A 25,319-nucleotide genomic window follows, 5' to 3' on the forward strand; every position below is an offset into this window, starting at 1 on the left:
AAACCCATTAACATGGAAGAAAGAAAGACGTCTAGAGAGGGGGAAACAGAAAGAGAAACGCGAGACGGGCTACACAGGCGCAGTCTTGCGGTGGATTTCCGTATGAGAGAAAGATCAATGGGCGGTCAGAGAGTAAGATGGCGGACTGCGAGTCGGAGGTGCAGCGCTTGCCAGCCGCGAACGAGGACGTAACGAGAAACGCGAGCGTGACGATGATCACCAACGGGTGCGTGCCTCAACACCCGGTAAACCAGACAGATCCGATCGGACAGGGGCCAAGATGCGTCATCATTTACAAAACTGAGACTGGTTTTGGGTTCAATGTACGCGGTCAGGTCAGCGAGGGTGGACAGCTCAGAAGTATCAACGGAGAATTATACGCGCCGCTTCAGCATGTCAGCGCTGTATTACCTCGAGGCGCTGCTGAGAAAGCCGGTGTACGAAAAGGCGATCGCATATTAGAAGTGTGAGTAATCCACTCTCTCGCTTCGTTTGTTTTCTTTTCGAAGTTCTCCGATCATTTTGTTTCTCTGCGCTCTTTAGCTTACGATCTGATCATTGTACGTTTACCTGTCAAACGAGTACCGACTTTTACCTCGTCTGAGAAGTAAGAGTATTTCTTATTGGATATTTACAGGATAAAGATCGCACACAGCCACTCGTTGTATCTATTGTGTGCGAATTGTAGCGGGTTACCCGAAAATTGTTAACTGCATAGATTGGACAGCCGAATTGCTGTTTGCTTTAAGCTTTATCGATACCGCTCGTTTTAATCAATTTCACTGGTTAGACGTAATCTCTCCCAGTACGGAAGATGTTTTCTGACCTAGGTTTACATTTCACCTGATCCTATCACTCTATCAGGAAGTGAACATTTAATTCTGCGAGCTAATATTTTGTTTCACACGATTTTCGATCTTTTCGCTGTATATCCTTTTGTTAACGGTCAGTGTTATCTACATAGACATATATTTTAGAAGATATTTAGAAGATTTGTATAGCAGACGCTTTTGGAAAGGAAAATCTATACCGATCAATCGAGAGTTTTCCATTTTAATTCTCAAGCATCAAAATATATTATTCGATTAGAAACGTAATCGTCGTAACGATGTAACTGAAATAACGGTACAAACAAACATACACGCTTTGTACTTCGTAAGTAGGTTTTTTGTTTGTATTTTTATAAGAAAGAATGTAGTATAAAACAGTAATACGTTTCCACGTTGAAGTGAATATGACACAGTGTCGAGTTTGCAAATCAAAAACATCATAGCATTTATTCTCCTGATTTATGCTAGTCTCATGTGTAGATCTCCGATTTATATCGAGCAATGACGACTTTCTAAATGAAAAGCTGCTTTATCGACGCGATACTATGTAATTGTCGCGATCAAAGTTATTCAAAACTACTCGAGTTTCGATCGCGTATTTTGACGTTTCGAAAAGTCGATTCGAATCGTTGAAAAAGTTTGTCGACTTGACTCTTGACTGAAACTATTCTTTGGCCTTACTTTAAACCGGTCATTATGCTAATTATACCTGTACGAGGTAATTAAACACGTAAATTTGCGTTGAATAACCAACAATAACCAACATGTAATAAAATTCGGAATGATATTTATTTCGTCGCTTTCGCTCTTGTTTATAACGGAAATATGTTTTGATACAGTAGTCTCTGCTGCTTAATCAGCCAGACGAATTTAAATTGAACGAAGCTTCTTATGTACCTCATGACATTAATCCAGCTGCATTGTTTGACCATTTTCGATCCACTTGTACTTTTCTAACATAGAAAAATATCTCAGGTTTTAACAAAATATGGAAAAGATCTTATTGGTGTGTATGATCTCTCATTTAAAAATGTTACGTTGAAATCTTCTTAAGCCAGTACAAAATATACTTTTTATTTGCTGCAATGAGAGCAAAATTGAAATATAAAAACTTGAGGATCGCAACAGGATCCAAAGACAATTTTTGCATTTCAACTTTATTATTTTGATATTTTGTAATAATAAAGTAAATGTTAGCGCGTATTTGCTGTAATCTAGATAGCGATTAATATTTGACTAATATTTCTCTGTTTTTGGCCGATCATTTTAAATTCGCGCGAACAAAATATGAGAACGTATCATGTCGACAGCCTTTTCTTGTCCACCTCCCCTCCATTTCCTGGTACTTCCGACCTGGAGTTTTTCTTATCTTTTTCTGCGTTAGAAAACGCAGCAGTATTATTATCGGCCCGATCTTTCGCTGTTGATTTCGCAAGATCGGTAATCGCCTTTGCAATTGGAATTTCAACGAAGCGTGCGATAATTTATCAATTTAAACATCGTGATACATTAACTGGGATGAAGTTAATTTTCTTTCCCATTTCTTCGGGAATTCCTACTCTAATTTTTTTGTTTTCAGTGTTATTGCCCATTTATGAAATGCAAGTGCAATCTCTGATTTTTATGTGATCGATGTATCAATAGGAAAGCTACTTAGAATTAAGCATGGCTTTTTAAATTATTTCTCTGGCGTATAATTCGTAATATTCTTATTTACCACAAGTCCAATGAGTGTTTTAAAACAGTTTTATGCGTAACAGCTGTTATTGCGATACAATTAAAATGGAAAAAATAAATTTAAGTTCCGTTCGAAGCATATGTCATTTAACTTGCGAACGGACTTAGATGTATTATCAGCTGCAAGATATACTTAAAAACATTTTATTGACTGACAAATAAATTTACCGCCTGTTGCATAATTATTATCGGTATAAAGCGTAATGTCAAGGCAAAAAAGAACAGACATATGGTAATACATACGTGAATTCTAACGATTCTATAATGATCGTCTAATAATGGTACTGTAAACTTGTTGGTTTGTTAATTTTATTCGCGTGGGGCGTCATTGAAAACGAATAGGAAAATACGATTCACGATATACATAATAAGTGTTAAAGGCGGTTCTATCAAATACTCGATAATTATTAAATATCTAAATAATTTCACGATCTCTGTAAAATATATACTTGCAAGAAATATCTTGTAGCTTTTTTGTACACTTGCAGATTTTTGTCAAATTGTATCATGTCTGTATCGCTGTAATCATGACATTCGTGTCTCACTATAGTGTTAATGAAATTTCCAAATGTTTCGCGTAACATATATAATGCATTTGTAAAACATTCCTATAGATGTTGAAATATTCACACGAGTCACTCTGTATAACTATCGTTATGAAAACAAAACTTGTATAAGCACGCGATTCCCAGACGTAAACAGTTTGCTTTGTGGCTTTGTTTTTTGTCCAAGGAAGATTAACAGAAGACATTGTTCCCAGGGAAAAATGTATCAAGGTTTATTAGTTAATTCGTTATCTTGAGTACGCGCAATAGGTCACTGTACTTGGTTGAACCAACTCGAGAAATCAGACGTTAATCACGTAAGTAAGTACCTATATCTACTATTTACAGTAACTTCTTTTTTTATCATTTACACACACGCTGACGATGGTAATTAGAGTAGAAAGCAAATTCTGTAGAAAGCAACTCGATAACATAAAGAGTTAATATGTTCGCTTGGCAAAATACTATAATTAACGTAAAATTGAGACAAGGTCGACTTAGAAATTTGATTCTTCTCTTCGATACTCTAGCTTCATCAAGCATCGAAGCTTGAAGAAGATTTGTCCCTTGTACGGCTTCTAGCAAGTGGTTACACGTACGCGTGGCGATCTCGTGGATGGACTTTTCAGCCGCCAAGGACACGATATTAAATTAGAGTGAAGCGGGTGTTTCTTCGACGCGATTATGTGCCTCAGAAAAAAAAGAAGAAAATCGCTAAGCTTTAAACGAAACTTGGAAGTAATAGCAGAAAATGTAGACAAAAGAGTAGGATGTTAGAAATAATTCCGTATCAGTTGTTAAGGTGGATACTAGTAAGAAATAGCGATATTCATCTAATCTGTAAAGAATAATTTTCTAATCGTTCAACATAGCAAGTTTATATATACTTTATTTATCTATATAGTTTATATATACGCAATATTTATTTTTTAATATTCAGATGCGGTTCAAGAGAGTCGGTGGGAAAAATATTTCTTCAGTTCCTGTATCTCATCACGTACAATCGTATTATTGCCATCGATTTACCTGATACCGTTTATATCTGCAATCTGTTTTACTAGTTGCACCTGGACCAGTTTCATTGGAATAGCTGAGTAATTATATGAATGAACAACTGGTATGAAGAAACGCTATATGGTTTATTCAATTAGTCTATAGGCTAATGTTTGTAGTTATCGTATTACTAATATCTAAGTTTAATTTAATAAAGGAGACCAAGATCTCATGCTTGGTTTTGTAAATTCGAAGAATAAGAAATTCATAAATAAACATAACGTTGAATTTTCTCGAAACTTTTTAATAACTGCATAAAGTTATTTATTAATGTCTGTTTAATGTATCATGGAAGGGTTAACTTTACGCAGACGTAATTGTACGTACAAGAATGCAAATAATGATCATTGATGAATGATTTATTTCACGCGATGCGGCACTAGATATTTTGCAACTTCAGTGATTACCAGACTACGAGTGTTTATGCAAATTTGGTTACATTACTACCTGAAAAAGTAAAATCTATGTGATAATTTGTTTCAAATGCTAAACGTTATATGAAACACTATACTTTGAATACGTTATATATCTTTTTTACATACAGTCTAAAGATTTGTACATCTTTAAATCTTTCAGAAATGCATAAACATCCGGCAGCCTAGCTATTGCCACAAATACAATTCCTCGAATTCATCGTTCTAAATCGATAAAATACGAAGTTTCATGATGTATATTAACCGTACGTTATGCATACTTCGTCCGTGCTGTTACTCTTTCATGACATTGTGTTTGGTAACTTACTAATAGATAACTAGTTCACATTTTCATCGTAAGAGCAGATTATCTCGCTCCTGTTGAAATGTATCGTTTAGTTGACATACCGATAAATGTAAATACGCTTGGCATTCAGATATATGTATATGACCTCTTTTCTACGTTACATCTTGCGCTAAGTGCGAAAGATATTGTGGAAAAATAAGGTGATCGTAACGACGATTAATAACAAGAACTCTCGATAAAGGAATTTTATCGATATTTTTTAAAAAATTGCAACACGTTACGTGTATGTAATTTTTTTTCTCGACGAATGATCGATTCTGCGACACTCGGAGAAACACTGAGTACTACCGTGTTATCGTTCATTCAGCGAATTCATCGCGATTTGCTTGCTTAGCTTTCCCTTCAATTACGTCCGCGACTGTGTCGATTAAAGCCTGGAGAACTGAAAGCCTTTGATGGAAACGAGTAGAATTGAACTGGTAATCAAATCCGTAGGATTTATTTTTTTTCGGATAAGGTCAACGTACGATTAACCGTGGACGCAATGCAGATAGTATCGCGTGTTGATAATTGTAAACTTCGTCAGTTATCAATCAACGATGAATATATTAAATCCTATCTTGGAGCGTTTTCAGCACGCTCGAAGTATTCGGTCGTTTGCGAGATTAAACTGGAAAGAAAAAGCATAGAATTCCGCAGTTTACGTTTATGTAATTCTTAGCAATTATATATTACATGATTACGTACATTTTTACATGATTGGTATCCTCTTTCGACCAGACTGCGTCGTAAGAAAAGTAGCACGCGATAAAGAAACAAACGATAGTTTTATCGAGACCCATATATCTCGGCAAATCCATTTCCTTATCTTCTGTTCTTCTCCCTTCTTTTCTTCTTTTTCTTTTCAAGCACCGATCTTGACGAGAATATTAAATTGTCATTAGACTTATAAAACATTTTAAAATCAGTTTCGATAGTTCTATTTTTATCTTTGATCAATAATAGTCGCCCTTACCCTTCATTGATTTCATTACAGTCTGTTCAGGTCAAATTACATTGTGCTAAATCGTAAGAGAAGCGAGGCGATTTTCTGTTGCTCCGATACTTATCCGGGACAGACGCGCAGAACACCTGAAAAACGGTTTGCTGTAAAAATAGCAACTCTCATTAAATATACTCGCATTGTCGTACGAGTCTATTAACAGCCCATGGCAGGAAAGTTGCGAAGAAAGTTTATCTTTCGTAATAAATTGATAAAACTTGAGCTTAGCAATTATACTCTCGATTCTCAACGCAATATATGCATAACAATTTTCCATTGAAAATATTCAAATACTTTCGCCGATCGCTGGATAAATTGATCCTCGATGAAAAGTCATCGTATACGACAAGAGTATTAATAATCAGAAGCATAGTAATATTTTTTCGTTTACAACGCGTGACATTATCTGGTCAACCCAGTTCGCTACAGAATCAAAGATAATAAAATAAAGTTAAGGTGAAGGGGGGGAGGATACGAGGTCGATAGGGATAAGTATAAAATGCACTGTTTATGCTTAGTTGGAGTGTAGATCGCAAATCGATCGCAGAGTCGTGCCTCCTCTCGCGACCAATAACAGTCGTCCTTTCACGTGTGGTATTCGAAGTTCGACCAAGGCTGGTCACCTGTTTTCCTCCTTCCTTTCCTCCTGTGTTTCTTTTAGTTGTGAAAGTCAAAACTAGCCACGGAATCGCGACTGGGCAGAGAAAGAAAGAAGGAAAGAAACTGCAACATTTGCTTTCTTTCCTCGCTGTGTAGCTTCGAGTGTAGTCTGAACAGAGCCTAACAAGTCGCTGCTTTGATTTTGCAACAGTTGACAACTTTTTCTCGATATCGTGGTGATAAAACTATAAAATGTTGACGTGTTATGTCACTGCAGTTCAATGCGAGTGGATGGAAAATCGTGGACGTCGCGGACCGAATCTTGACTCGCGGTTCAAAGCAATCACGGCAGGGTAAAAGAAAGATGTGTGAAATGATTTGTAGATGTTCTTTTTGGAAGATAAAGACTTGGTCTTGTTACAGAAACAGTGTGAACGTCGAGGGAGCCACCCACAAGCAAGTGGTGGATTTGATCAAGTCAGGGGGTGATGTCTTAACGCTGACTGTTATCTCCGTTACGCCGCAGGAAGCGGAAAAGTTAGAACCTTTCGAAGATTTAAGGTACGCAAGTTGCCTTACGATCTATCGTGATAGTCTCTTTAAGAGATAAGATCTTCAAATTTTAAAGAGACTTAGGTGCTTAAAATCTTCTAAGATCTCTTAAACATGGATTCTTAAGTTTTCGATCTATTGACATGCACAGTCATCTATCAGGCGATGGGATCGCGTCCGGTGCGAAAAAATTTTGTATGTCAATGAGTTTAAAGATTTCGAGACTTTTGGAGCGTTTAAAGATCTTGCGATAGATTTTCAAGCGTATTAAATGATTCCTTGTTTTCACTTTTCGCGCATTTATATTGGTCGATTACGCTTTCTCCTAGTTATGCATCGGTGGACTATAGCGAGAAGCGATCTCTACCTATCAGCGTGCCGGATTATCACGTCCGCGAGAGGAAGCATGAGCGTTATGTGGTTTTCAACGTTCACATGGCAGGCAGACATTTGTGCTCTCGACGCTATCGAGAATTCGCTGCACTGCATATGGCACTGAAGAAGGAATTTATCGGTTTTAACTTCCCTAAGCTACCAGGAAAATGGCCATTTCAGTATGATATCCACATCAAATTCCGAATTTTTCGGCTCGACCCGTGCGTGTGATGTATTTTTATATGTAAATATTGTCATATTTGTGCGTAGATTGAGCGAGCTTCAACTGGACGCGAGAAGGCGCGGGTTAGAACAGTATTTGGAGAAGGTTTGCGCCGTGCGCGTAATTGCCGAAAGCGATATCATGCAAGAATTCTTGGCCGATAGACTCGAAGAGGATGGGGATCAAGGTCCAGCTGTCGATTTAAAAGTACTATTGCCGGATCGCGAGGTTGTTACCATAACGGTTGCTAAAGCTGCCTCCGTTAGTGACGTATACGATGCAGTTTGCAGTAGAGTGGGACTAGACGCGGAAACCGCGAAATACTTTTATCTTTTCGAGATCGTGGAATATAATTTCGGTACGTAATTTGGAAGTAAATTCAGTAGATCGAATTATTTAATACAGTGGTTACAAAAAAGTATTGACACACGATTGTATTTATTATAATATTTACATGATAATTAATTAGATCAAAGTACATATATGAAAGGAATATATTAAATGAATATATGAATATATTAAAAATGAAGCGTAGAATCTGATGAAAAGCGCTTCAGTGGAAAATATGGATGTGTGGCAAGATCTATTGTTAACTACTGTAATATATCCAGAGATGTCATTCGTTTTAATAGAATACCGTTCGTTTCGCAGAAAGAAAGCTGCAACCCCATGAACACCCTCATACCTTGTACGTTCAAAATTACTCGACCGCCAGTGTGACGTGTTTAGCAATAAGAAGGTGGCTTTTCAATGTAAATAGACCACTGAGCGAGCAAGCATTAACCTGGACCTTCTGGCAAACTGTGGACGAAGTTAACAGAGGACACATTACGGCCGGCGAGAGATTGTATCAGTTGAAAGCATTGCAAGACGCGTCGAGGAAACACGAGGTACGAGCGACTTTTTATTTCTATGTAATATGTGCTGTACCCTCGTCAGTTTCAAAAGTCTTGTATTCACATTCCCTTTTTATTCTTTTGTTTGTAGTACCTAAAACTAGCGAAAGAATTGAGCGGTTACGGCGATATCGTGTTCCCTCATTGCGCGTGCGACTCACGAAAGGAAGGACACGTTGTTCCCGCTGTTGGAACACCGGCATTTAAGCTACACGCAGCGAAGGAGGACGGCACTTTGGAATCTCAAGTCGTTGAATTTCACTGGAACACCATTACTCGATGGGAGGTAGACGAAGAAGGAATGGCGTTCTGCTTTCAATACACGCGCCAAGACAACCGTCCACCGCGTTGGCTAAAGCTTTTCACACCTTATGTAAGTAGTGAGTTCTCCCTTTTTTCTTATTCAAAAGATGAATTTCAATAACTTACTGCAACGTGTTACTGTACATTGATTCCAGTCATTTCTTTTGATAGCAGAGCAATGCTGTTTTACGAGTCGTTCTTTATTTTCTATTTTTACCTGGATGTTGTATGATAATACAATAGTTAATAATCTGTTTACTCGCTATGTATAGGTGATATGTTGCGAGAGGACGCTGTTACCATTATTCATGATCTGTCTTTTCCATTTTTTTTTTCGTGTTGTATCGTTACGATTTAATCAAACTATTTTGCATATTTACGATCGAATATATTACGTTTTATTTGCAGTACACGTTCCTGTCAGATTGTTTTGACCGAATAGCCGAAGAAGCAAAGTGGGACGATCCAGGAGAATGAGGTAACGTGCGGCGTTAAAAAACGTGTATGGTGCATAATAGCAAAGGTATCGTCTCATCGGACACATTTCACTTATCTTTGTAGCAAGAACTTTTTGATTAGGATTACTTTTCTAAGACGATTGAAAAATTAACGGGACACCCTAATCACACCAGACTCCTGTTTGATTAGTTTCACGATGCTATGAACACAGTGCATCTGTTACGTATTAGTGTACGATCTTTTAATAGTATTGCAAATACGAAAAGTACTACTAGAAAATTAACATTTTCCTTTTGTTCGAAACAAAAGAGCAAACATCAGCATCAGATGGGAATAAACGTATCGTTGTATCTCTAGCTAGTAACACTTCTATCGTAGATTGCGCTACTTTAGTTAGAAAGGGAAGAATACTAAGCGATCGTATTACTTTCTATGTAAGATATTGTTGCTATATATCATACTAAAACACCAGGCGAATAGATGAACCTATTCTTTGGCCTATCGTTCATCGTGTATAACGTATCTTTGGGTCTCGATCAGGAGAATCATTGAATTACGAGACGTTCCTTTCTACTAGCCTAATAAGTATCGCCAACTTTCGTTCGTTGAATCCTTACGAGTATATGAACTTAACCAACAAGTATTATCTTTTAAGGGTTAGTTTCCTTTATACTCTGTACGCATTTTTTCACTTTTTCTTTTTTACATTTTTTTCCAAGCCGTTTTCATCTACGTATACGGTTGTATGTACTTGATAACGAAGTAGAGATTTTCCCAACATCCACTTCATGTTATCATGTGTGTAAAGTAAGCGTAATAGTGGTTCGAACGATAGCACAGATTACTTTTTCCCGAAGCTATATTTTTACTATTAAAGAAGCAGAAGTATAAAGTAGAAATTGTTTTCGATCCGATCTCGTGTAATCGCGCGCCGGTAGTGTACAAATGGTGAATATACGTATACCAGAGATTGTAAACGAGACGCGATCCAACTTAAAAACCGTAGCTGTGCTTAGACGTTGAAATCATCGTTAAATTCGCAAACAAATACACTTCATTATCCTCCATTATGCGAAGACAACATTCGTAACATGTGTAAACGTTTGTCTAAAGATAAAACTTAAGGTAACGATGATTTAGCGATGGAAGAAACAAGCGTCAAGATCCCACAAATATAAATAAGACTTAAGAGAAACGTTAAGAGTTAAAGAAAGACATGGGTAGAACGCCATAGCAGGTGAGCAAAGAAAGATAATACTCAGTGACATTGTTAAAGAAGATACAGATAATAAGAACGAAACGATTATATATGAATAATTTTAAGATCGGTAAATACACTGATGAACCTTTAAAGCATCTTGGCCTGTTCGTCGTGTTAACCGATGGAACAGCGAATTGTTCTGAACCAATCTATCGCTGGGAACACCACATTCGCCATTATGGTCTCTCTATTTTTTCCTTGTCTCCTTGTTCAAATTGCTTTCCATCGATAGGCTTTGCGATCTTCTGCACTTCCGTTCCGAACGATTCGCTTGTTCAACAACGAGAGAAGCCTCGGCAGATAATAATTATAGAAATAGATGTATAACTATCGTTAATGTTTTTAAACTTTATTCGAAGTGAATTTCGCGTGATTTTTGAGGCAGCAGAAGCCGAATGGTTTATCCTAAGGATATCGAAGAGGGAGATAACGTTAGTAGCATTAAGAGTATAATCCTTGAAGTGCCGTAAGAATAATGAGAACCTTTTTATTTAAATGAAACAAATGTTCTGTTCGCAAAGATTTCTAATAATTCAAGTTCAATTGATCGGATTAATCTAAGGTGATTGATTATCGTTCAGTACTGTACAATATTTAAGCAGGGAAATTTTGATTATTTTTATGGGAATTTCGCGCATTGAACACAGTACTATCCGATCAGATATATAAATATGTACGTCTGAAATATAAATCTACTTATGTATATATGTATCTGTTCCGCTCATATAGATCGATCAATCGAGGAAGTACACAATGACGATTTTTGATTTTTATCCTATCAATAATTCTACGATATGGGGACTGTGCAAAATGATCAGCAAGTTATTATTGAAAATTCACTCGTAATTATATTTGAACGAAGACGAACGAAGGTGGACCTTCGGTTTCTCGAGGCTCGGAACTGAAAATTGTAGTATCACGATGTTAAGAAGTTCGCTTATAATTCAAGCATCGAACAATGGTTTGTAACTTCGCCAATACGATTACCTCTTGTTTTAAGTTATGAGTTTTCGTTCAATTTTTCCAACAAAAATCTATAAATACTAGTAGCTTGGTCGTATTAGGCGTTAGCTGCGCGAACATTTACTGCTTTAAGTTTGTAATTCGTGAAAGCGCAGTACACGAAGTACCGAACAAGTATTAAAATATCATTAATAGACTCTAGCCGAAGGTCGCATCGATTGGCAGAAACGGCTGTAAGAGTTTCATGTTTTTTTGTGATATATTATTCTATTAATCGATGAAATAATTATAAATAATTAATTATTCGAGTTTCATCGGTAGCGTCGGAATAAGCAATTATGTGATTTGCGGCAACAATGAAGTCACGTTAATCACGTAGTCGGCGATAGAAATATTTTCGAGAGAAATTAGAAAGAATATTAAGCAAAGAAATATACGTCCAAGTTACATTGCTCGGAACCGCTAGCTTTACATTTTTAGAGCATGCATGTGAAAATTATTTACTAAATTTCATCTATGTTTGCGTGCCTATATTTATTTATACTATATGTAATTGTATTGTGCGAAAATCGTCAAGTTTATTCACTTATTAGTTATACTTATTTATCGTTGCCCAGTAGTATTTTTGTATCGAAGAATATAAGAGATGTTATTTCTTTTCTCTAATAAGGGGACAGTACGTCCAAAAAAGAAGGCGGTTAGTTATTAATTACTTCATTAATAATCACGTTAAAAAGAAGTCTGTAAAATTGGATGACGAATTAGGTAGTTTAATTTAATTATTATTACAGTAAGACCATATCATTACAATTAACTCTTTAGACATTAATTAAAGTACTATGTATAATCGTAGCTCGTAATAACAAATGCTCCAAGCAATTTATCATGTACTATTAGTTCGCGACTTTTGCTGTAAAACTGTTATTTCGGATTAACGTTGATATTGTTGGATTTGTTTTCGGATCATCTTGTTAAGAGTCGGGAAAAAATAAAATTACGAAAAAAGAAGAAAAAATTAAAAAAAAAAGAAACAAATACAGAGAATATTATAACATCCGTCTTTATTGATACTGATATTTTTTGCACAGCTCGATAACATAGCTAAACTCATGGAATTATTACTTCTCTATAATTTTGCAGATTTCAGGTTACGCTGGATATACAATGTCGCTTATGTAATAAATTGTGCCGTGATTTTGCGCGTCGTATAACGACGTCCGAGTTGAAAAACGAATAGTTGCACAGATTCGTTTTCAAATAACGTTCTCAAGTTCCTCTCGCTTCGTTTCGAACAGCGCTGTGACAACACTCGCGAGATCGATACGTTCCAAATCTTCCCCGAAGTTACGAACTTTCTTCGAAACTAATCGCTTTAAATCAATCTAAACTAAATTAATCGCTAATCACTATACAACAAGCCCTTTTCTCTATGCTCGAAATTTTCTTCTTCCACGAGCTCGTCGCAAGCTTTCCCTTAAAAAGGTACCTACGAACGCGATCTTCTTCTTCTCCTCCTTCGATACCAGAGGCCGCGTAAAAATTCGTCACGAACATTTAAAAAAAGAAATTTTTATTTCGCGATTATGGGCCGCCTTGGTGACTGCAAACCGTCTTCTCGGAAAATATAAAGTTCCTACCGAAGGATCGCGAACTGTACTAGTATCCGATCGGTAGCGGCGTAAACACGCTCGCTCACGCGCTCCGATTTGGTCACTCACGGGATTTATCGATATCAGTTGTCCGTGGGCGTAAAGAGGGACATATCTTGTATATATACAAGTATGTGGTATTCAATTTTTATGTATTAGTGAACGCTTGCAAATCGGTGAGCGTTTATACGCGCGCAAACGCGTTACCGATACATTGAACGCGGTCTCGGAAGATATCGCTAAGTGGTTGCCGATATAAGGAACGGAAGATCAGTCTAAAACCACCTGTCTTCGAAGGTGGAGGTTCTCTCATCTAATCGTCTCAACGTACGCGGTATAATTTAGGCTCGAAAGTTCGATAATCGTCTGCGATCAACCGGTTCGAACGTTCGATCCAGAATAATGGAGAGATTAAAGAGGAAACGAAAGAGAGCCGACAATCAAAAGGTGAGTGAACATCCTTCTTGCCTTTTTCCATTTACTTTTTTTTTCGACAGCGTAGTGCAACGTATTTCGAGCAACGTGATCGATAACAATTTTAATAGTTTTTCTAGTAGAACCGCGTCGTGCCTTTGAAGCGATAAGGATCGTTTAAACACCGCGTGAAAGTTGCGCGTATGTTTTCTCAAAATTACATTCTATGTTTCTTTTCTCGCGAATCCGTTTTTATTGGATTTTTCTTCGATCGTGTAAAAGGACGATCAACTTAAGAGAATCTTAAGACTTAAATCTTAAGTTCGATGGTTGTTTTTGAATACTTTTCATTCTAATTATTCTCCTCGTCCTTTTTCAGTTATATCTTGAAATTATATACAATATGTATAACGAATATATACAAGTACAGTAGTTTATTGAAAATTTATTGTGCGAACAGACCAAAGTGTTATGCAACTTTGACACTGCTCAACAATTGACGCATTGATTTACACCATTTCAAAGCTGCGTTCGGTTTTGCCGACCCATTTAAGAATAACATTTGCAAAGATGAAACGATATGAAAGAATCGTATAAAGTAACAACCTTCTTACTGTAAGCGTTTTTACCCGTCGATTTGCCATGATAAATAGTAATGATAAATTTTAATGTTCTTTAATTACAGAATGCTTCTATCGAGTAATGAAATCTATTTAAATTACTACTTATCGTAAATCATCTTTATTTAAGAATTCTATCGCTTCCTGTTAAATAGTCTTACTGACGTCATGCAAGTTATCTAGCATTTCTAATTAGCCCCTTTTCTTTAGAACTATAACGTATGTCCGAATACGTGGAAGCATGATAAATTTATTTAGAAATAACGCGAAAATATAAATATTTTAAACGATACTGCCATTCCATATTTATTACGAACTTATTTTATTTTAGTCTGGACGGCAGTCTGATTCACGGATTTATCGACTACTGTTTGAATTTCTGTTACTTACTCAAATTAACTTGCAAACCCTGTATTTTCTGAAACACGTTATCTAATATCGTTTTACAACAAATCGAACGATTATAAAGAATTATAGATCGATAGAAACTAATTTGACAAACTATTTGTGAGTTTGCTGCCAGCGACATTTGTCGACGAAGGACTTAACACAGCCTTTCTTAGTTATCTCAACAATTTTCCTTGGCCTTCAAAATCATCGCTTGCATAACAGAGTTGCATGATTGAATTAAACTTTGTCCGTAAAGTTCTTGTTACGTGAAAAATCTGATTTTGTTTTTTATAGGATGTCGATACTTTGCATGTTACGTATCGGACTAAACACGAGGTATAGAACGATGCACGATAAGTATTGGCATATCGTGTAAATTATAATTAATTTTTCTAAGAAATGACCACGGAAAGGTGTCAAAACTCATCGTAATCAGACTCTGAACGCTTCGAGGAAAGGATAAAACTTTGTGTTGCTACTGTTGTATCGAGTTATAACTCGATCTTTCGTTCGAGGTCGAAAGTTATCTTACTGTTTCTGCAGTTGTTAACCTAATTTCATAGAAAACTCGCATCTCTGCGTGCAAACGAATCAACCGTGCGAATGAGATCATCGTCGTTAATTTTTCTCCTTGTTTTCCTATATTCACGAAATCCTCGAGATTTGAATCGTAAACGAAACGTGAAACAATGGCGGTCACTCGGAGCAACGTCGTCCCAAACGTCGCTACTCTTTTCGTGCAAATTTACAACGCTTTTGTAATGGTGATTCTGTCTGTTGAATTAAAATGTATTTATTTCAAAAGAAAAAAACGGTAGTCGTTAAATCATGCAATTAACAGTCAATTACGTTATTCTAATATGACATCAGGAAAACACGAATTGTCTCGTAGAACGAGAAAAGAGGTTGATACATGTATCGTGGATCACGAGGAATCTGACTCATGCATTCAACGTATGTAGCTTTATCTTCAACAAGTAATACTTCCTTTTATTTTTATCAAATGTTAGTGTATCAATAGCGAAGCAACAAACGAACATCTAAGAAAATTGTTCATTCGCCAATTGCAGCGATTTAAACCGTACATGTAATCTTTGCACAGCTTTTTTGTAATTGTTTTATTGTCTAGTTTGTTTAAAACTCTGTCCGTTGCTCCGCCGAACGTAAACAAGATATGGTCCCCTTGATAATACCGACTACACCGCTCGATGTACAGTTCGCAAATATATTTACAGTGTAGCGAATAAATGCAACACGCCAATCTCTCTGCTTTTATACTACTTAATTACCTAATATTTGCCCTTTTCAAATATCCTATTTAATCGGATCTTAATTCAATTTTCCATCTTGGCTAGATAGAATTTTAGATAGATAGATATTTTGCCGAGATAGAGCAACTTTTATCTTTCGCAAACTACAATTAACCCTCTCTCAAAAAAAAAAAAAGAAAATCAACCGACGATTTAAAATTTGACTGGTACATTAAAAATAAAAAAGAAAATAGCAAGCGTGCGACATGCAAGCCATTATCAATTTCCATTATGTAATTCGAATGGTTCGTATACGTTGAACTGTCAGCTCGATGCCACTTTCGATGATTAACGAAGTGTAAATACCATAATTTGATTTCTCTTTAACGAGCTCGTTCGAGTGCGATTATAAATGTGTAACGAAAGAACCTTCGAATTCTTAGTTTCACGAATGTCGATTTCGAAGTTCATCACATTTTACACTCGGTTTTAAAGGCCAGAAATTTATCAATTTCTAATATTTGAGTAACAACGACACGATAAATCTTTACGTTCCTCCCTTTGCTCAACCGTGAAAGATTCCACGAAGGTTTCTTGCCACGACGCAACCGTCTGGAGATGATCCTCTTCTTTTCACTTTGGCTCAACTGACGGTACCACGACATAACTTTAATCAACTTTAACTAGCCAACTCCCGTGACGGTACTCTTCTGATTGCCCCTCTTCCCTCCGACGTACTCTCCATCCTTATTCTCTTTGCGCAGAAAGTATTGCTCTCCATCGTCGATCCCTGGGACGTCAGTGTAGCCAGTGTCGATCCAGTCGGCTTGGCAGAACGACCAGGCGTTTCCCTGTCATTCTTATTGCCACAACAGAGCGGAAGTAAGCCAGAGGAATCTTTGTCCCCTGGTAGAATAGTCAGGATCCCGTCACCTTGGTACAAGCCAGCACATAGCAGCGTGGTGGAACATCTTCCCGCTGGCGGAGCTGTTGATACCAGCTCCGGAGAACCCACCTGGGTGGATCCTTGGCACTCTTCCAGGTAAAACGATTGCCTTCGTTTAACGCCAGGGATCGACGACCATCTCTTTTCGATTAAATTCAGATCGCCACTTTTAACTTAGAATAATCACGAAAACTATTAAATTTACCTTTTTTGGAGAAAATTCGACGGCGATATCTGTAAAACGTTCTTTACGGTTTAGACCTAATTTTTGAGGACAAAATACACCACATTCCTTATAACGCGGATTTAGATTTTGAGAATAAGTCGTACGAAGCTCTTTGCGATCTAAGTCTAATTCTATAATTTATATTTTAATAATATTTAAATCTAGCTTTCTGGGAATAAAGCATACGAAGCTTTCTATGAACTAGACCTAATTTTCGGGAACAGACGAAACGACCCTGTAAAGTTTTCACGCGCTGATAACGATATAATAACCTTATCTTGCATATACTTCGAAGGTCACCAAGTGGAGGAAAATACTATCCAGCGAAAACACCCGAAAAACCGGCGAGAAAGAAGGTGTCGAACGAAGGGAAGAGTTCGAGAAGAAACGGTAACCTCCGGGACGATCTGGAAATTCCAGACGACAATGGATTAATCGGCACGACACCGGAAATCACGTGCAATGATTTCGATGACGAGCAGAGTGGTGGAACAGTAGCAAGAGTGCGTTTCGTAAACGAAGAACGCCCTAGGTAGAACGCAATTTCGATTTCACTCACGTTGTTCGGTCGAATAATACGTCGATCGAAAAGTCGTCAGAATTACGGATTAATTTTTTGGGTGTAGGAGTTCCACTTGGGGATCACGATTGGACGAAATAAATCGTGTCCATAAAGTGAATAATTTGTACTCGTCGAATACGATTCATTTACCGACTGTGAGTCACATTGGGAATTGTGATTCTACGCGTGAACGAGGAGAGCGTTTACGAGGTAGAACGAAGGATTCTGCGGTGAATGTTGATGGGAATGTCGAAAAGAAACAGTGCGCGTTAACCAAAGAAAACGAAACGCTCGGCCACGGAATTTTTGAGGACGAACAGCTTGTGAATGTTGTGCAAAATTTAGTAATTTCGAGGTACCGATATCGATAGAACGACTATTATTAGTATTAATAAAAAGAAATGACGGTAGAGTTGTAACATGTTGTTATGGTTTATTAACGCGATGATACTTTCTCAAGGTACAGTCCCATTTTAAGCGGAACGCAAAGAAGGGCAATAAACAAAAGAACGCCATGTCAACGTCACGAACCTCAGAAGGAGAATATCACAGTAGGTGAGATAAAACGTAGTTTATTAATATCAGGAAAATAGAATTTACGAAAAACAACAAAGTCTTCGAAAGTATAAAATATAAATCTCGATATTCACGATGGAATCATGGCAAGATCTTGCGGCAATTTCGGTTTATTCGGATTGTTCATAATCAACCAATTGGCAAGCCACAGGACAGGATCTGCAGGTTTTAATTTGCAACACTGTGTAAAGGAATTTTAACAAATTATCAATTTCCGGTCTAATCGTTGAGGTTTGACAAAAGGTATCCTAGAAGTTGTTTCTCTTACTGTTGATAGTGCTTCTACGAGTACAGGGTTAAGTACTTCCCACAAGTAATCCACTGCTATTTGATTCTTCAGCAGAGGCTCGACTATGACTGAAACAAACAGACGAAATGATCTATGATTAAAAAAAAAAAAAAAAAGAAAAAAGGACATGTAACTACAGAATCTATACAATCAGGAAAGAAGAAATGAATTTCTTTCTCAGCCTCTTGTCGAGTGTTACTTCCGTGAACAGCATTTTTGAAATCCTCGCCTCTTCTACCATATCTCGCTCTTATACTATCAGGATAATACAAACGAGCTTCCGTGACCTGAAATAATTGAATATAATTTATAATTAAATGTAATTGGAGAATTAAACGAGGTATTCTCGAGATGGTCGAACCTATTTATAAATTACTTTCGTCGGACCCATGAGCAATCGCCACTCATGAACGGCGCATTTTTTCCCCAAAACGTGAACGATTATAGGTTCTGATGCCATATAGGCAACAAGATATGCAAAATTTAGCTGTCCATATTTATCCGAGTAAAACTCGGACACCTGTTCTGGCGTGAGCTGCAGCCATCGTGTTTGATAAATCTCGAAGCCTTCCTCGAATATTCGTTGCTCGATTTGTTTTCTATAGATTATTGCTTCTGGTTTTATAATTGCCAACGTGCACTCGATATCTGGCCTTTCTTCGACTTCCTCTTCCTCGACGCAGGGCTCGTAACTGAATATCGGTGGATGCCATGGTTCTTCTTCGGCTTCTCCGAGACACTCGCATTCCCCAGAATCGACGAACTTGTACTACATGATGTGAAAAATAATGTAGCTGACGAAACGTTTTGTTCGATTATGAAAAATCGAGAATAAAATTACCACTTTGGAACCAGTGCTAAAACTATTTGAGCTCGACTGTGATCCTTTTGGGGATCCGTAGATCGTATATTTATGATCCGATTGCGAAGAATCCACAGTACTCCAGATATCTTTATCCGAAATTGTGTCACAGCTCGGTGGTTCGGTTATGTCTTTCGTTGGACGGTACGATTTTGCACATTTTTTGAAAAGCGTCACTGTCTCCGGGACCTTTCTGCTACCATCCTTTTTATCCGCAGGGCAATCGCACATTTTTGTGGCATTTAAGATTGTCAGCCGTTCTCTTATAATTTTCTTCGTCGATTGTGTTCATTTGGTATGATAGAAAACATACTCTATCGAGGTTAGAGTTGTTGACATTTAGGCAACAATATCGAAAACAAAGTAACGTTGGTAACACTGTTGATCGAGTATCGATGATTGTGGTAAAATATAGTTTTTAGTTTGAAATTCGGAAGAAATAATGACTTCTTTAAATAAGTAAATATTTTATTCGTAATATTTCTCTCTTATAGCGTTGAGATCATACTCAATTATACTCGAAAATAAAAGTTACGATTCTAAAATATTTCTATTTCTCAGAGAAATACAACATAACAAGGAGAAAATAATTATGGTTTCCAGATACATCGAAGGTGGCGGGACATAACGAAAACGCACCTGCCACATCCACAGACAAAATTACGGAAACTATAAAAGTTCCAAATGACAAGAGTACTGAAACGAGCGATCCTACGATACTAGCTAATCGAATTCGTAAAACGAGTATTTCGATGCCGAGTAATCTGGATGAAATGGAGGATCTACGAATCGATAGGCAAAAGGTAAGTTCGAAGAATATGATATTCGCAGAGAAGTTGAATAGAAGACGATACTTGTTTCTCAGGGATTCAATAATATTTGCTTAAACACATACACAGTCTCTTCCTAATATTCGCAAATCAAACATCGTCTTAAGCTTGACTATGAATAATCAATGACAGTGCGAGCCCAGCAAAGGTATTAACAGCAGCGTTAGCTGTCGTCATTCTGTCATAATTATCCGTATATATGTTTATTAAATGTACTGAAGGAATTTGAAGCTGGAAACTGGTTTCTTCCAGTGAAGAATAATTCATTTGGACTATATCTGTATTATTCACAATAAACCTTTAATATGTATAGTAGTATGTGTTTGTTATTCACATAAAAGATCAAGACAGTATTCTCTATGTATGTGAAGGATGTCAAGGATTATAAATACAGTTCTATCTATTCCATATCTCACTATTCTCTGAAAAGAGCATTATCTGAGAATGTAAAACTGGATGTGATAAAGGTTTGTTCTTTATTCCGGAGCTTGATACCTGCTGCAAATATCGCATGGTGGGAATTGGCATAAAAATTATTTTTGAATTACATATAATTTTTCCAATTCCGAAAGTTTTCGCTTCGGTTTCTGAGTCGGTTGCGATTTGTCGATGAAAAAGTATGATTTCTCGGTGATTACGTAATGTTTACCATCGTCAACCTATGCATTCACCGTGCTGTGCTATGCCGTTCTACGTTTCCGTGAGAGTAGTTCTCGAGTGTCGTTCGAAGCAGCAGGTCTCACTTTCCATCGTTGTTCATCGTGACTTGACATTTCGAGAGTTTAAACGAGTAAGGTCACGGAAGAAACGATAAAACAGGAAACGTGACAACGATTTAAATTTTCTCTTCTTGTTACTTGTCATCAAACTGATTTTTTCGGGATTGTTCGATGTTCACGAGTGATCGAACTTTCGCAGGGAACCGCCTCGAAGTTCACGAGATCGGAGAGCGACGACAGCAGCAGCGTGACGTTCAGCAACAGCGGTTCGACGCCCAATGGAAGTCCGCTCGGTTCTGAGACCGAGGAAGAAGCGAATGACGAAGAGTTGGCCAAGTAAGTTTTTTTATTCGGCTGATAAATATCCCGTGAGTCTTTTAAATACGATCACACGTTAATAAATCGTCCCCTTTAAACGTAAAAAAAATGACAAGGCTAATAAAATATTGTAATTATCGATACGACATAGTACATAGACATTTTATACGCGTTTTTATACAAAAATACGCTCGCAGACGAATATAAATATCTATTTCGTAGAAAAAAGTTCAGCGTATAAATACAAAACAATAACTAATCATATAGTAAAGTAATCATAAAACGATATCGTATCTTAAACACCGTGAATCCGAACTGCCTTTAAAAAGGAGAGAATAACACTCTTGAAACTTTGTCGTTAATATTCGTCACATCACATGTAAATCCTTTGTCTAACTAGTTAAAACCAGTATTCGTGTCTTCGTAGAATTATGTGCGCTCAGTGCGAGGATCATCTTCGGATTCGACCTTCTTTATATCGCTTCAGGGTTATCGCACTAAGAGTACGATCGAGACTCTCCCAATCGTCGCACCAGACTGCCAGTCAGTCGGTATTTGACCATTAACAGCCTTTAACACCAAGAGATTTCCGCGTACTTTGTGTTACGTGTACGCTGTTGCGTATCTTCGTGTAATTTACGATGCACTTGGTGAGATTAACGCAGTGTTTGCCCTCGAGACTTTAAGGCTTACCGCGCGCTCGCTTTGTTTCTAGCAGTCACTTTGCACGCGAAATCGAATAAGCTACAGTTTTAGTTTCCATCGCTTATTAATTCGGCGATAAATTCCATGAGAATCAAACGTCGATAATAATCGTTCTCGCGAGGTTTCGAACAGAAAATGATGCCAAGATACGACGTTGGCAGTGCGGTGTCTCTGCAAAGGTATTATAAAAGAAGAAACGAGAATAAAGCTTGCTGCCTCTTTTAGATATTTCACTCGAAAGAAGAAAATTTACATATTTTCTTTCGTGATTGTTTAGAGTACCGTTGCAAGCTCCACCTCGAAGGAAAGGCAGAACCATGTCTCCAATGATAAATAAGAAATTAGGAAACGATCCGATGGAACTATCTGGAGGGCAGAGCGCCAACTCCACGATAACGAGCGTTAACAGCATTAGCAGTTTGCTCAAGGAAAAACTTCAGCTGTCGATTCCTCAAGCTCTACGCAGTAGCAAGAAGAGGCAGAACGCCGATTATCGGTAAACAAGTTTGAGAAACGTGACTACCTATAGTAATTTCCGACTTAGAGTCTAAACGTTTGTTTCGATGATTGTTCTTAGACTTCGAGCTTTCGTCGGTATATTGTTCCTTTGTGTCGTCTTCCTGGTAGGATTTGCGCATATTTATTACACGCAGCACGTCCTTCAACGGGCCTATTTCGACAAATTTAGGTAAGCAAGAAGATGTAATAATCTTATTACCAGACTGCGGATATTTATGCCAATTTATGTCTTTGCGATGATAAGTAAAGAAACAGAAGCAGAGATTTATTTAAATATCACAACGAGTTCTACGCTTCGAATATTTTCTATAGTTTTGTATATTCTCTACATCGTCTTTCTATGGTGCTTTTTGTATATTTTTGTTTTCTATTGCGTAACTTCATACTCTGTCACACATCAAACTTATGGCACATTAGAGAATACAATTATCATTCTGATGAATTTTTAGAATAGAAATTTCCGACAGTGTAAATTGTGCTACAGTATCTGAAAGCCTCGATAAATAAATGTTTTAAATCTGTCATTTTTAGTTTCAATAAGAACAAACGAGTGATGCACGTATACAGCAGTACCGGAACGGAAGTGATCGCAGCGAGACTCGGCGAGGGTATACCGGCAGAGACCGGAGTATTTCCTTGTCTATCTCATCACCAGAAGCAAGACTCTGTTTGCCTGGAGTGGCTTCAACAAGCACGTCTATATCTCGCTCACACAAAACACACGGACATGCATTGTTACCACGTTACTTGGCAAAGTTTAAATCCTCACTACAACCCCAAAGATTGCTTCGATTGGTCGCAAAAGAGAGGCCATTGGTACGGTGGTGGCCAAGTGCAGAATATGCCTTATCCTCTCGAACGTGGACGACTTGATTTAAGTCCTTTTATTACCGGTGACATTACCAAACATCCTTTTGGAAATGTACTCAAGAGATATTTCTTAAACTCGAAAGGCGCTACTGTACTGGTTGATCCAGAAACTCCACTTTACGTGTCGATTAACGCAAACAAAAGCAACAACTTCTGTATGCAAGCGAAATATGATGCTTTCGCGTATATTAATCATTTGACACCGTTGCCTCAGTTAAACTACACGATCTGTGCTACCGATAATATGAAGAATTTGCATTCTTCCATGGCTGAGAAGTCGTTGTGGGACGGTTTAAAACCGGATGAGTTGAACGCGGTTCATTCGCTGCTGTCTGAACCAGTCTGGCAAATTTCACCTACCAGTGAAGCAGCGGTTTACAATTACACGGATAACGTGATAGCTTTGGGCTTCTTGAGACAGGGACACGTTTTGCTGAGCGAGGAGTGGCAGCCTAGTCCAGGTGACTTCGTGTTGGATGAAGAACGATTCCCGTCGATGGAAGAAACAATTAATATTATTCACCGTCGAGGATTTAGAATCGTGTTCAGTATACAGCCGTTTATATCTACGGAGTCTATCAATTTTAAAGACGCGGTGGCCAACCGATTATTGATCTCTGAGAGAGGAAGTGATCCGAGAATACCCGCTTTGGCTAGGTAAAAATAGAATAGTCGACAAAAAGTAGTCCAACGGATTATATATTCCCATATGTATAATCATGTATATATATATATATAATACAGTAAATAAGATTACATAAAGATACGAAATTCTGTTTACAGGTACAAGCAGAGTAACAGCGTGGGCGTCCTAGATATCACGAACAATAAAACTCTACCTTGGCTGCAGTCCAAGCTTGAAAGATTGATCATGAAGTACCACGTGGACTCGTTCTACCTTGATTTAGGCACAGCGCAAGACATGCCTCACTATTACAAATGCGAGCAGCCACTGACAAATCCAGATCATTACAAAACGATATTCACAAAATCGATATTGGGATCCGTGCCAGTGATGGGTGTGTCAGGCGCGATCTCTAGGCCACGACCGCCAGTATTCGTTTCCCTTCCGCCATTCTCTTCCTCGTGGAAGGCCATCAAGACTGTTATACCAACAGTTTTGACCTATGGAATGATTGGTTATCCATTCATTATGCCGGGTGCTGTTGGAGGAGACGTGGCTCTCCCCATGTCTGACAACAATCCTGATAATGATTTTGAAGTGAATTTACCGGACAAAGAATTGTACATTAGATGGTTACAGCTGTCTACGTTTTTACCAGTGATACGCTTCACTCATTTACCAAGCAAATACTCGGATGAATCTGTGTTAGAAATAGCCAAGACGTTGACGACCTTAAGACAAAAGACAGTGACACCGTTGTTAAAGAAATACGCTAAGGAAATACTTGACACTGGTCTACCAATAATTCGACCCTTGTGGATGTTAGATCCTGCGGATCCGGCCTGTCACGTTGTCGTTGATGAATTTTCTGTGGGAGAGGAACTTATAGTAGCGCCCGTACTTTATTCCGGTAGCAGACAGAGAGAAGTTTATCTGCCTGCAGGAGTGTGGAAGGATGGAATTGATGGTAGCCTTAGGAAAGGATCTAGATGGATCCACAATTACAGAGTCGCTGAGGATAAGGTTGCTTACTTTGTGAAAATGCCGGATAATACGAGATTTTAAATTGAATATCACTATATATGGAACTTTTGTATACGGAGAACTTTTGCAAGTTTCTGTATACGAGAACGATTAGTGAGTTTGGAGATTTTAAGGGACTATAAAAAAAAGATGAAAAAACCGAGGGAAGGAAAAAGAAAGTTGTGGCCAAAAAGACATCGATGCGCTTCCTTTATGGATCGCTTTATTTTATGGATTTACCATAGAAAATGGCTGATAAGAATTTGAAGAAGAAGAGTGTTAAGTTTGCAACGTTCCAACGCTCTAAAAGTATTTATTTCTTTATATATCAAAATATATTTATTTTATTTTATTCGTCTGCGTTTTA

General features: G+C 37.7%; 3 protein-coding genes across 8 annotated transcripts; 2 read left to right on the forward strand and 1 right to left on the reverse strand.

Annotated features, from left to right (window-relative positions):
• Positions 1-95: 95 nt before the first annotated feature.
• On the forward strand, positions 96-11,595 carry Snx27 (sorting nexin 27). Of its 2 annotated transcripts, none has more exons than XM_069129092.1 (7): positions 96-466; positions 6,951-7,088; positions 7,409-7,633; positions 7,725-8,035; positions 8,329-8,567; positions 8,665-8,946; positions 9,285-11,595. In XM_069129092.1, the coding sequence occupies exons 1-7, from the start codon at positions 138-140 to the stop codon at positions 9,351-9,353; spliced, it is 1,593 nt and encodes a 530-aa protein (XP_068985193.1). In that variant the 5' UTR covers positions 96-137; the 3' UTR covers positions 9,354-11,595. The 2 variants fall into 2 exon arrangements, with proteins under 2 accessions (XP_068985193.1, XP_068985194.1); XM_069129093.1 differs by lacking the exon at positions 96-466 and adding an exon at positions 6,765-6,880.
• Positions 11,596-13,050: 1,455 nt separating this feature from the next.
• Positions 13,051-25,304, forward strand: LOC138187868 (myogenesis-regulating glycosidase). Of its 5 annotated transcripts, XM_069129097.1 has the most exons (11): positions 13,051-13,655; positions 16,647-16,924; positions 17,350-17,586; positions 17,681-17,971; positions 18,077-18,171; positions 19,947-20,146; positions 21,092-21,228; positions 22,193-22,411; positions 22,493-22,603; positions 22,966-23,961; positions 24,088-25,304. In XM_069129097.1, exons 1-11 carry the CDS (start codon positions 13,611-13,613, stop codon positions 24,992-24,994), a joined length of 3,516 nt encoding a protein of 1,171 aa, XP_068985198.1. In that variant the 5' UTR covers positions 13,051-13,610; the 3' UTR covers positions 24,995-25,304. The 5 variants fall into 5 exon arrangements, with proteins under 5 accessions (XP_068985198.1, XP_068985201.1, XP_068985200.1 ...); XM_069129100.1 differs by lacking the exons at positions 16,647-16,924; positions 17,350-17,586; positions 17,681-17,971; positions 18,077-18,171 and having other exon boundaries at positions 13,063-13,655; XM_069129099.1 differs by lacking the exons at positions 13,051-13,655; positions 16,647-16,924; positions 17,350-17,586; ... (1 more) ...; positions 18,077-18,171; positions 19,947-20,146 and adding an exon at positions 20,514-20,640.
• Positions 18,233-19,674, reverse strand: LOC138187874 (nucleoside diphosphate kinase homolog 5). Its single transcript, XM_069129112.1, has 5 exons — positions 19,323-19,674; positions 18,858-19,250; positions 18,630-18,768; positions 18,461-18,549; positions 18,233-18,373 (listed from the first exon to the last, which is right to left on the reverse strand). The coding sequence occupies exons 1-5, from the start codon at positions 19,572-19,574 to the stop codon at positions 18,263-18,265; spliced, it is 984 nt and encodes a 327-aa protein (XP_068985213.1). The 5' UTR covers positions 19,575-19,674; the 3' UTR covers positions 18,233-18,262.
• Positions 25,305-25,319: the final 15 nt, after the last annotated feature.

Source organism: Bombus flavifrons, chromosome 15 (genome assembly GCF_040668555.2).
Source record: "Bombus flavifrons isolate JBK064 chromosome 15, iyBomFlav1_principal, whole genome shotgun sequence".
NCBI classification, from domain to species: Eukaryota; Metazoa; Arthropoda; class Insecta; order Hymenoptera; family Apidae; genus Bombus; species Bombus flavifrons.